This window comes from Thalia democratica, chromosome 1, assembly GCF_965202585.1.
Source record: "Thalia democratica chromosome 1, ktThaDemo2.hap1.1, whole genome shotgun sequence".
In the NCBI taxonomy this organism is placed as follows: Eukaryota; Metazoa; Chordata; class Thaliacea; order Salpida; family Salpidae; genus Thalia; species Thalia democratica.
In genome coordinates, this window is record NC_139165.1 from 58,691,377 (window position 1) to 58,704,286 (window position 12,910).

The 12,910-nt window shown below is 26.8% G+C and overlaps 1 protein-coding gene across 1 annotated transcript in view; it reads left to right on the forward strand.

Moving 5' to 3' along the window:
* Positions 1-12,910, forward strand: part of LOC145849172 (solute carrier organic anion transporter family member 4A1-like) — a 94,509-nt gene that overhangs the window by 12,019 nt on the left and 69,580 nt on the right. The window contains exon 3 of the mRNA XM_082954271.1: positions 10,376-10,586. Within this exon, the coding sequence (XP_082810397.1) occupies positions 10,376-10,586 (211 nt within the window). The remainder of the gene's footprint in view (positions 1-10,375; positions 10,587-12,910) is intronic.

Below are 12,910 nucleotides of genomic sequence, written 5' to 3' on the forward strand. Positions count from 1 at the left end.
CAAATAAAAGTCAATGTAAATTAAATAAAGTAGATTGTTGGACCCTCTATAGCATTAATTATTAAGGGCATAGGAAGGGGGGTAAACACCCTTTTTTGGTTTTTGATCTTATTTTATATAGTTTTTACTAAGCTACAAGATGCTTTTTACAGAGTTAGGAAATTCAAAATAATTTTTGAGATATAGCCGGTCAAAGTTGGAGGCAACAATTGGTTCCTTATGGGAGGCGCCAACTAAAACGGTAAGAATAGACTATTTCACTAAAAATCTATCTACTCCTAAGTTTTTTGAGATAACTACCTCAAATTTTCAGGAAATGTTCCTCGATATATTAAGAAAATTCTGTCCGAACAGAATTAAAAAAAAAAAAATAAAAATTTTATAACAATAACACTAAAAAAAAACTGTTGATTTGTTTATTTTTTATATAAAATTTTTATTTATTTATTTATTTAAGTTCTGTTTTGACAGAATTTTTAAAATATATCAAGGAACATTTCCTGAAAATTTTAAGTAGTTATCTCAAAAAACGTAGAAGATAGATTTTTAGTGAAATAGTCTATCTTTGCTGTTTTAGTTTGTGCCTCCCACAAGGAACCTATTGTTGCCTCCGACTTTGACCGGCAATATCTCAAAAAATATTTTGAATTTTTTAAATCTGTAAAAATCATCTTGTAGCTTAGTAAAAACTATACAAAATAAGATCAAAAACCAAAAAAAGGTGTTAACACCCCTATACCCTTAAATAAAATTTTGCAGAAATACAAATATATATAAACATTAAACTAAAAAAAAATATTTTAAAATTTAATTGTGATTTCCTGGTCCTTTTGGCGCTGCTAAAAATCTTTTCTTTTATTCACTTTTTTGCTGATAATTTTTTTTTTAAGATTTGATTATTTGATTATACTCAGTTATCCTGATATTTTAAAATACTTCAAACTGTCTGTAGTTATCCAGAGTGATACTACTGTAAGCTACTGTGTATACTGTTCATTAAACAAGATTGCCAACGGTTTTTTGAGTTTATTTTGCAGTATTTTGAAATTTCTTCCATATTTTTGAAAATACAAGTTTATTGATCTTTTATAGTATAAAATCAAGTTTAAGGTAAAAAACTATTTCAGACGATATAAAAATACTATAGAGATACTGTAGTGGTAATATAATTGTGTTTTATGATAATAAAATCTAATTAATACAAATGAATTGTATATGATAAATTTTTCAAATAAAATAAAAACTTCAACAAAAAAACTTTAAATCAAAATTCAAAAGTTACAAAAAAAAAATTGTTCAAAATTCTAGGTATTTTTAAGTCTTTTAGTTGTTTTGTACATAATTTTAGATTCTTCCAGAATTCCAGACTTTTTAGCAACCCTTTTTAACTTAGTTTTTAAATCAACTGATAAGTTGAAATTTATTTTCATTAGAAGAGTTATTAAGTTCACTTTTATAGAATATAGTTAAGTGTTTCAAAGTCTAAATGACTATTTTATATTTCTTATAGAATATAATAACAACTATTGCATCTTTAATATTATAAGTATCAAATCTTAAATACTTTACCTATTATTCTTTGTTTCCCTCACTTAAAATAAAACAAAAATAGCAAAAAAAAAACTGATTAATATCCTGCTAACTATTTTTATAATATTTAATTCTACCTTTTTTAAGGCATTAAATCTAGAATATAAATAAAGTTTATAAATCAAACAATAATATTAGTTAAATTATGACAAAAATTTTATCATCAAGCAAAAAAAGTGAATTCTATGGATTTTCACCTATTTTAAAATTTTTTTCTAGGAAAGTCAAATGGTTTTTCATAAGATTCCAAAATCTTGGGAAGTGGGATCCCTGCATAATAAATTTATCTTTATCTATATATTAAAAAAAATCCTAATTAAAATATTAATAAATTTAGTTTAGTTTTACAGAATAACCTAATTAATTATTATGTGTTATTTAAAGTTTATACTACATTTTTTTAAATATAAACCTTTCCATGAATTTAACTATATTCTTATAAATTTTTGCATAGTTCGTCAAATTAATTTTTTTTATTGCAGACTTGCAGTTTGATACCCATAAAGCAGTAAAGATTAATAACTGTTTAAATTTGTAAAAAATATTGATCAATAAGCTAGGCATTTAAGTGAATCATTTGATATATAAAACTTTGTTTATTTATACTTAAATGTATTTTTTTGAATTGAATTTTATTTATATGAAAGGTTCCTTTTTTGAAAGCTTTAATTATATACAGGGTGGCCAAAAACCTGGAATTCTGGAAAAACCTGAAAAAACCTGGAATTTGATAATTTAGGCTAAAAATCCTGAAATTTTGGGAATTTTGAAAAAAAAAACCTGGAGTTTTGAACAATCTTTACATATATAAACATTTTGATTTGACACAAAAAATCTCACATAAAGATAATTTTTTTTTGTCATCATCAAAATTTTTTGTATTAAAATACACATTTAAAGTAGCTTTACAGTATCTTTTCAATTTTTTTTACTGTTTAATACAGCTTTTTACTTTAAACTAAAAAATGACCCAAAAGTGTGTACTTTTAAAAACCTGGAGGAAATTTTGAAAACCTGGAGAAAATTTTAAAAACCTGGAGAAAATTTACCAAAAACATTTGGCAACCCTGTATATACTATTAGATACTTTTTACAGAAAAAAAGCTTTTGAGATATTGATAGTTGTGTAAAAAGTTTCAATATAGACATATGAAAAAAAAAATATTGCCGATTTTCTCAAAATTTAAAAATTTGCCTAAAATCTATCTTTTCCATTATAGTTAAGTCATTAACCTCAAGTTTTCAGAAAATGCTCCTTGCATTAATAAAAAAATCCTTGTAAGAATGTTTAAACAAAAAAAAAGTTTATTTTTTAGAATTTAAATTACAAAAAAAAAAAAGATCAAACTTAAAAAATTTTGATAAGAATTTTTTTTACTCAAAATCAAAAATTTCTAAAAAGAAATGTTTACAATTAAGTTTAGATCAAACTTAGAAAGTTTCAGAAAGATTGCTTAAAAACTGTAAGAAAAGATCGAGTTGGCCTGAGTATATGAGGTTATTTAAAAAACTAATTTATTTAAGCCAACAACTGAAACAAAAGTCTCAATCAAACTTTTATATCTAGAAATACAAAAATACTTACGAAAGGACTTCTTAGAATTTGAAAAATAAGAAAAAAATAAGTACCCTGAGATTGAAAAGTAAAGTTAAAAAGTACCTTGAGGTTTTGTACAAAATATCTAAACTAGCCTGAGTTTTTGAAAATAAAAAATTAAAACAACTCTGAGTCAACCTAAATTTTTCAAAAATTAATTAAGTATGTGACAACCCTGTGATAGATAAGAATCATTAAAACATAAATTTTGATAGTTTTCTCCACTCATAGAAACCTAATGTACTCTCTGACCTGAACAGACTATATCTCAAAAATTATTTTTATTTTTCAAATCTGTAAAAAACAACTGTAACTAAATTAAAACTACAAAATCAGATCAATTTCCAAAAAAGTGATTTACCCCTATAGCCTTTATAGGGGAGTGGGTCAGACTGACACAGCAACAAAATGACACGGTCGTCAAATAGACACGGTGCGTCACTTTGACACAGCAACAAAATGATACGGTGCGTCACCTTGGCATGGTGCGTCAGTTTGGCACAGAGGGTCACTTTGGCACGGCAACAAAACAACACGGTGCGTCACTTTGGCACAGAGGGTCACTTTTGCACGGTGACAAAATGACACGGTGCGTCACTTTGGCACAGCGACAAAACGACACGGTCGGTCACTTTAGCACGGAGGGTCACTTTTGCACAGCAACAAAACGACACGGAGGGTCACTTTGGCACAGCAACAAAATGACACGGTGCGTCACTTTGGCACAGAGGGTCACTTTGGCGCAGCAACAAAATGACACGGAGGGTCACTTTAGCACAGCGACAAAATGACTGTGTGGTTATTAAGGGAGGGAAAGATTTGTTGTGAAACTTCAATCTTCATTGGTTTAAACAACTATCTTATTTTTCTAGGAAACTTTTCGGTTTCCTGTCTTCTAACCGGTTTTGTAGAATCAGCAACAATCACATTGATTAATTTTAAAAACAAAGACCGCAGGAATTTTTGATTGTGACTTCATAGAATAAAGTAAAACATGTAATGTTTATACCTTCTATTGTCTATCGTCGTACTTATAAACAACATACTCATTTTTAAGCAGTAGCAAGGTGTTAGGTGTGCTTAAAAGCTGTGCTTAATAAATGACAAATAACTATTTGTATCAAACAACGTTCAAAAAGATGCAAAAGCAGCAACTTTTTTAAACAAAATACGACTGCCAAAATTAAAGGGAATTTATTTTTGATTTCTTTCGAATGGAAAAACTTAAACACAGTTTTGTACTAGAACTTGAAATGAGTAATAAAAATTAGAAAAAGACTTGCCATTTTACGAAAAAGAAAGATAAAAACTCATATAAACATATTTTTTAAACTTCAGCAACATTCTAATTCCCTGACGATTTACGTTAGTAACATCTTCAAAAAATCATTGTGCACTTGACTTAAATAATCGAAGTTTTGCGCCTCTATGCGACTTATGTTAGTTGCAACATATATCGTGCACTTAAAAGTAAAATATAATGCTCTTTCGCAAATAAAATTGTGCACCTTAGCACTAAAAATGCATAGATAAAAGTATAAATACAAATAACCGCAAATAAATTAATTATTTTTAGCAAAACATTCCCTACATCAAGCATCTCTTTAAATAAAACTCAATAAACCACTACTACACATTTGTAATACAATTGTAGACTTGCTTTAACAAAATATAATTTTTTTTACTGTTATAATAGTAAAACTTCGCAAAATAAAACATTTTCGCAATTAATATTGTCAAGATTTGATAATATACACATGAGTGAATGGTACATTTTACTTTACAAAATATTTTGAATGTTTTAAAACTCTTAAAACACAGTTTAATACTCAGACAAAGCTATTTTAGAATATTTATATTTAAAGGTGTTCAACTACTTAGAAATAAAATCAAAAGATACTTAAAAGTAGTAATGAGTGGTTAAAAAAGACTTAGAATAAATCAATAAACAAATACAATTTCAAAAACATGTTGATTCTAGGCTGCAGCAGCAATGTTGTATGTATAACCTCTAGTGCTTAATTTTCTTAAAAGTGATAAATGTATAAATGCGCATGAATGGTTGCATCAGACTCTTAATTTTCTCTAAACTGTTCATAATACTATTTTAACTTTTTCATAAATTTAGGCTCCAGGACCGTTTATTTTAATTATATGCTTTTAGACAAGTTTATTATACAAATTTCAATACAGAGTTTTGAGTAAACATCCTAACTTATTAACTTTTGTTGAATATTTTTTTTGTATGTTTTTGGAAATTTAGGACTTTACATTAAAAAAAATTATTTTTAACTGCTCGTAAAAGATTGTTAAAACATGTGATTCACGACTCGATAACTGAAATGTTCTTTGGTATAACTTTTCGAGCGATAATCTTTTGTCGTTTAAAAAACAGTAATGAAAAAAACTTTTATGTTTAAACAAACTACTAGGTTAAAATATCAAACATATTTAATATAACTGGCTCGTTCCTACAAAAGCAGCTTAACTCTGTATTTTTAAAAACTAGAGTTAAAACACGCATGACTTATTCTTACAACAAATTAACTCTGTAATAAATTAAATCTTAGTTATTTTTTATCACAATTCCTGATAATAATTAATTAAATGTTTAACAAAAAGTACCAAATTTTATTCATCACATAAATATAAAAAGTCGTGAAACGTAAAAAAGAAAACTTTAAAATATTTTTGTTTTTATACTATGACTTAAATTTTAAAGCATTGTATCATATATAGTTTCAAATGTATCAAGCTACTATAGTTTGGAAAAAATGTAAAAAATCTTTTGTTTAACTAATTGCTATCAAAATTTTACAAATAAAAGTTATATTACTGAAGAAGTTTAGTTTAGCTTATAAGTTTGTTAATCCATGCTATAGTGACGCACCGTGTCATTTTGTCGCTGGGTCAAAGTGACGTATTGTGTCATTTTGTTGCTGTGCCAAAGTGACACCCCGTGCCTAAGTGACGTACCGTGTCATTTTGTCGCTGTGCCAAAGTGACCCTCTGTGCCAAAGTGACGCACCGTGTCATTTTGTCGCTGTGTCAAAGTGACGCACCGTGTCATTTAGTCGCTGTGCCAAAGAGACCCTCCGTGCCAAAGTGACGCATTGTGCCAAGGTGACGCACCGTGTCATTTTGTTGCTGTGCCAAAGTGAAGCACCGTGTCATTTTGTCGCCGTGCCAAAGTGACCCTCCGTGTCAAAGTGACGCACGGTGCCAGAGTGACGCACCGTGTCATTTTGTCGCTGTGCCAAAGTGAAGCACCGTGTCATTTTGTCGCCGTGCTAAAGTGACCCTCCGTGTCAAAGTGACGCACCGTGTCATTTTGTTGCTGTGTCATTCTGACACCCACCCCCTTTATAGGACCTTTGTAGGAAGGAACTTTTTTTTAAATTTAGTTTTATTTTTAACATAATTGGGTAAGCCTCTTGTCTTTTTACTGCTTGATAAAATTCAAAGTAAAGCAAGCTATATTGGATTATCAACAAGATATTTAAGGAAAAGGATAAAAGAGCATGTACCAAAGAGTTTAGACAATTTTTACTTTTCAGATAAGAAATATGATATACCGGTCAAGGTTTTAAATGCATCTAAAACGTTCATCCATTGCAGAACATTTGATTAATATTCAACTTGTGTAAAGTTTTAATCTAAATATATTTGAAACTATTAAAACTTGTAGTAATGTTTTCGATTTGATTAAATTAGAAGCCACTTGTATTTTGTTAAGGAAACCTGTTTTATGTAAGCAAAAATATTTTGACTATATTGTTTCTTTATTTTCGTAATACTTTATAAGTGTTGTTTTTATTTTATTTGTGTTTAGTTTTACTGTAGATCAATTATAACGTAAGTAAACTTTTAATTATTTTAATTGTTACTAATTGCTTTTGTCTTTTATTAATCACTTGATTACTTGGTTACTATTTAAGTTTGTAAAATCTTATGTCTTGTTAGCTTTGTACTCTACTGATGAGAATTGCTAAAAATATATCTAGTTTTATTTAAATTGTGTGTATTGTATATCTTTTTATGTAATTACTGGTCTCATATGTTCCAAAATTCAAAGTAACTTTTGAGATATAAGCCATCAAAGTTAGGCATTCAATAGGTTCTTAATGGGAGGTGTATTATAAAAGGGCAAACATAGACTATTTTACTAAAAGTCTATTTTCTTTGGTTTTTGAGCAATTGTGTTAATAATTTTTCACAGTAATTTTAGATAAATTTTTAACGATTTGTATGTAACAGATTCTTGAATTCTGTAAATATTTCTGTTTTAATGAACAAAAAAATCGATTTTTTAAACTTTGGTCATAAGTTTATTTTTAATTTTTTTGAAAATTTGCTTATACAAGTTGTTTGTAATATTAATAGTACATTTACTGAAAATTAAAATAAATTGATTTTAAAATGAAGAGGAGATAGATTTTTTGTAAATTCTTCAGATTTCCTATAAAATAAACCTTGAAATTTTTGATTCTATACGGTTGTATCGGAATTTTTTTACAAAACTTGTTATATCTCAAAAGTTGATAGTATTTTTTTCTATAAAAAGTATCTAATAGTATACACTCTAAGCTTTGAAATAAGTGCCAATGTTAATTTTTGTAAAAAAATATTGGAACTCCCTGCTTAATTAGATGATATAAAAATTATATAAACTACTTTAAACTATTATTATTGTTATTAGTAAAAATTATTGAATTTTAATAATGTTCATAGTGTTTAAATTGTTTTTTTTTTCAAAACGGAAATGTTTGCTCTCCTACACGATACCACATCCTGTGGTAATTACTTCCACATGGTTTTTGTTCTGCGGAAAAATGAATTTTGCCACTGTCCGTTTTTAAAATCATGTTTATGTGTGATTTTTTATTATTTCCTCTCAAATTTTAATTGTTCTGGCAAAAACTGATTGAAAAAACCTTGTTTCCTTAAATAATTTTATAAAGAGTTAACAAATCAAATTCCTATCTTCGATATATTAAAGATTTTAAACCAAATTTAATTAATGCAACATTTTATAATGTATTGGGTATGTTATAATGATTACATACAAGACAGGTAAATTTTCTTTTGTACAAACATCTATTTTATTGATGTTGTTTTTTGTATTTGTTAGATTTGGGTATTGAACTCAAGCTTAAGATGAGTGTATGTTTTAGATGATTTTAAGTCTTACTTTATGAAATAAACTAAAAGTTTCTTGAGTTTGATAAACAAAGTTTAATAATTAAAAAAAGTTGAAAGCAAGTTACATTTTGTAAAACTATCTTATATTAAGGTTTAAATTTTACATGATTTAAAAAGTATTATATATTTTAACTTGATAAACTTTCTGTGACTTTTTAACAGGGTTTCCACACACTCAGACTAACTTATGCTAGTTAGAATTTTTTTTAAATTCAGTCTGACTCAGGCTCGTTTGGAAATTACAAATTTTTGACTTGCTTTGATATCTTTCCTAAATCTCAGGCTATTTTTTACGAGTTTAAAATATTTTATAGATTTCAAGTTTTTCTGTTATTATTTTTATGTTTTAGCTTTTTAGCTTTTAACAACTATAGTCATTTCACTGTCTGACTTAAACTACTAAATTTTAAACTTTCCATTGAACACAGACTAGTTTTTGGTCACTTAGACTGTTTTTTTTCCTTCAAATAGTGGCAAATTGTTCTAGATAATAGTTTTAGTTCAGAAAACCTCTGTTTTTAACTTAGTTATATAAATTTTTTAACTACTAAATGGTTTGTTTTATATAATTCTAAGTACATAACATTATCAAGTAGAGCTTCTTTGTATAAATAATTTTTAGTAATGTATTCTTATTAGGTCATTATGTTTCTATCAATATATTTAAAAAAGTTACAAGTAGATTTGTTATAAGTTGCAAATTAATGTTTAAATGAATATTAATATCCCAAAAATGATAGAAGAAAGACTTTCCAAAAATTCTAGCAATGAAAATCTATTCAATGAAATAAGTAAAGATTACAATGATGCAATAAAGTTAAGTGGCTATAATTACAAAATAAAGTTCAAAGATGAAGATGATGGAAAGAAACGGCCTAGAAAAAGAAAAAGAAAAATAATATGGTTTAATCCACCATACTGCAAATCAATAAAAACAAACATTGGCAAGAAATTTCTCCAAATAATAAACAAATACTTCGGAGTAGACAGTAAATTCAAAAAATACTTGAATAAGAACAACATCAAATTAAGTTACAGCTGTTTGCCAAACATTGAGGCAATCATAAAGAATCATAACAAGAAGCTCACAAACTGCAACAAGAATGATGAAGATGAAACATGTAACTGTAGAAACAAAGAGAAATGTCCTTTGAAAGGCGGTAACTGTAGAGCAAAAAATGTCATATACCAGGCCACAGTAAAAACTGACAATGCAACTAAATCATATATTGGTCTAAGCGCCAACCAATTTAAAAAAAGAGTGGCAACCCACAGAACAACAATAAATAGCAACCCAGAAGATAGAAATTATATTCAATACAAACAAGCAACTGAGCTATCAAAATACATCCACACATTGAAGAACGAAAATAAGAATTTTGAATTGACTTGGACAATACTGGAAAAAGAATATGAATCAAGACCGAGAATCGAGACGTGCAGGTTGTGCTTGAAAGAAGCATTAAAGATCCTACAAGCAGATAAGAACTGTATTAATAAAAGATCAGAAGTAATGAGTTCTTGCAGGCACAGAAACAAATTTTTATTATTCTATTGGAATGAGTCTAAAACCTAATAATTTAAATATTTTTAGCATTTTAATCATCCGTTAGTTTTTTTCAGAATTTTGTTAAGAATTTGTTGTGTTTTCGTTTATATTACTGCATTTAGTTTTTTAATTTCTTTTATTTTTATTTATTAATTAATACCAATATTTAGTTCACCTAATTATGCATTTTTCATTAAAATTTGAATAGTTAATGTTTATTTATTTTTTACGCATCAATGAGTTCAGATTCACATTACTGCCAATGTCTAAATGTTATTTACTGTTTTGAAATTATTTGAAAAGGTCGGCTAAGGCTCACCGAAACCAGGTAATAAACCAAAGCAGTGCTTAAACATTTGTATTATTAAAATGAATATTAAAAACTATCTAGTATGCATCATTGTTATAAATACTAACTTTTAAAAATATATTTTTAGAATGGACTCTAATACAGCTGAATCCTCAAGCAAATCCCAAACTAAGCTGAAAGCAGATTTTGAAGCTGAAATTTCCAGGTATAATGCATATGGATTTGGTATGTTTAAACCCAGTTGGATGCAAAGGTATATGAACAATGGCATTACTTTTGCATTCATTTGTAGCAGTGTAAACTTTCTTACTGGGGCAATTACAAATGGAGCTCTCAGGGTTATTTTATTAATTTTGTTTTAAGCATTGAGATAATTTTTACAACTTAAAAGACAAGTATGTTTACTAGGGTTCATTTGTTGCCCCTGAAAAATGAAAATTTTGGAGTTTCGCTTGGTAACATTTTTTGACGTTAAGAAATCACAAAAATAGACAGCACCAAAAAATTTAGCTTCTTAGCTAAAAGCCTGCTGGAGCAAAATACTTTTGAAAGTTTTACTTTATATCGGTATATTTAAAAAGAGGAAAAAAAAAAACTATTTCACTAGTTTTTTTTTTCTCTTACGTATTTTGAGATAATTACCTGAAACGGTTAGAAAATCTTCCTTGCCATATTTAGAAAACTCTGTATAAACAAAGTTTAAAAAAAAAGTTTTGCAAAAATAAAGAAAGAAGTTCAGTTTTATTTTTTATTAATTTTTTTAATAGTTTTTATTTTTTAAAAATTTTGCTTGTACAGAATTTTCTAAATATGGCAAAGAAACATTTCCAAACCGCTAAAGGTAAATATCTCAAATAACGTAAGAGTAAATAAACTTTTAGTGAAATAGTTTTTTTCCTCTTTTTAAATATACCGAAATAAAGCAAAATTTACAAAAGTGATTTTCTCCAGCAGGCTTAAAGCTAGGAAGCTAATTTTTTTTGTGCTGTCTATTAATGTGATTTCCCAACGTCGAAAAATTTCACTAAGCGAAATTTCAAGGTAAGCAACAAATGCACCCTATTGTTAACTGAAAAGTATAATAAAGTTATTTATAAATACTCATAATTGTATGTTTTTGTTTATAAAATCAGCTCTTTGTAATGATTACTACATACAACATTAAAGGAATGTACATATTCAATGTAAGCAATACACTGTACCAGGGTAGCTAAAAAACCTAGAATCCTGGAAAAATCTGGAATTTGACAATTTAGGTAAAATCCTTAAAACAAAGGAATGTAAAAGAATTTTACATGTGTAATGAAATTCTGATTAGATACAAAAAACTATCGTACACAAAAATATTTTTATCACTTTTTATTAAAAAGCACATTTGAAATAGCTTTACAGTATCTTTTTAATGTTTTTACACCATTTAAGACAGTTTTTAAGTTAAATTTAATTTTATACTAAAAATGGACCAAAAAAATTTGTTCTCTAAAAAACCGAAAAATTTTTTTCAAAAAACTTTTGACAACCCTGACTATACTAAAGTGGTTTGTCTGTTTTCTAAGTTGAATGTTGTCTTGTTTATGAATGGCATAATTTTATAGCTGTGGGGGTCAATATGTTTTTGTTCATAAATTAATAATGACTTAAAATCTACAAGTCCGTTTGTAAAGAATATAAAAGTTTCACTTATGATTACTTTTTTATTGTCAAAATACATAGAAGTTTTAAAATTTACTAAAAGTCTACCTTCTTCTTAAGAATTTAAGTCAGAAACTTCAAGTTTAAAAGAAATAAGTTTTAGATATAAAAAATAAAAAATATTTCTTTTAGTACAAAAAATATATATAAATTTTGATAAAAAGATAGAATTATATTTAATTTATTAAAAAAACAGTTTAAAATTTCTTAAAGTGAATTAATAAAATTTAGTATTGGATTAAATGTAAATTTAAAAAAAGATTATGTAGAATGAAGTCAATAACAAGTTTTCCACTAAAATAGTTTTTTTTGTCATTCCGAAGAAACTTCATCTCATTCAACTTTTTCAAAAAAATCTTTAATTTTGACAATTAAGATAAAAGTGTCTGATAATTTACATAAGATTATAAAATTAAATCAGCAAGTAAAAACAAGTTGTGACCCCTTGTGGTCTTTAGTAATATTCAAATAAGTTTTAATGATTATTTGTTAGACCATTTATTAAATAAATACTAATTGTTTCAGTAATTAATTGAAAGAATAACAGCAAAATTTATGAATGTTTGAAAAGTTATGGTAGTTAATCATTTTATAATTTAAAAATCCTACAGCTTTTAAACTAAATCTAGCATATTCCACGGTTAAAGTTTTGCTTGCCAACAATACTGCCGTATCATTATTATAAAGCCTTATCAGATTGTATAGCAAACACGTTCGTTTGTTGTTAGAAATAAATGATGAATAGGTATAGAAATTTTTAAACGTGTCTAAAATGATCTTAAGTGATTAAAGAAAAAAAAAGTTTTTTTTTGTTAAAAATAGAAATTAGCTAATTGTAGCTGTTGTATTATTTTATTTTTTTAATTTTAGTCAAAAGCTTGTATCTCCTTTTTCTTCTAAAAAAGTAGAAAGAAAATAGCTTCTGACAGTGCTTTATCACAAGTCTGGGTTAGATAAAGAAAAAAAAAAC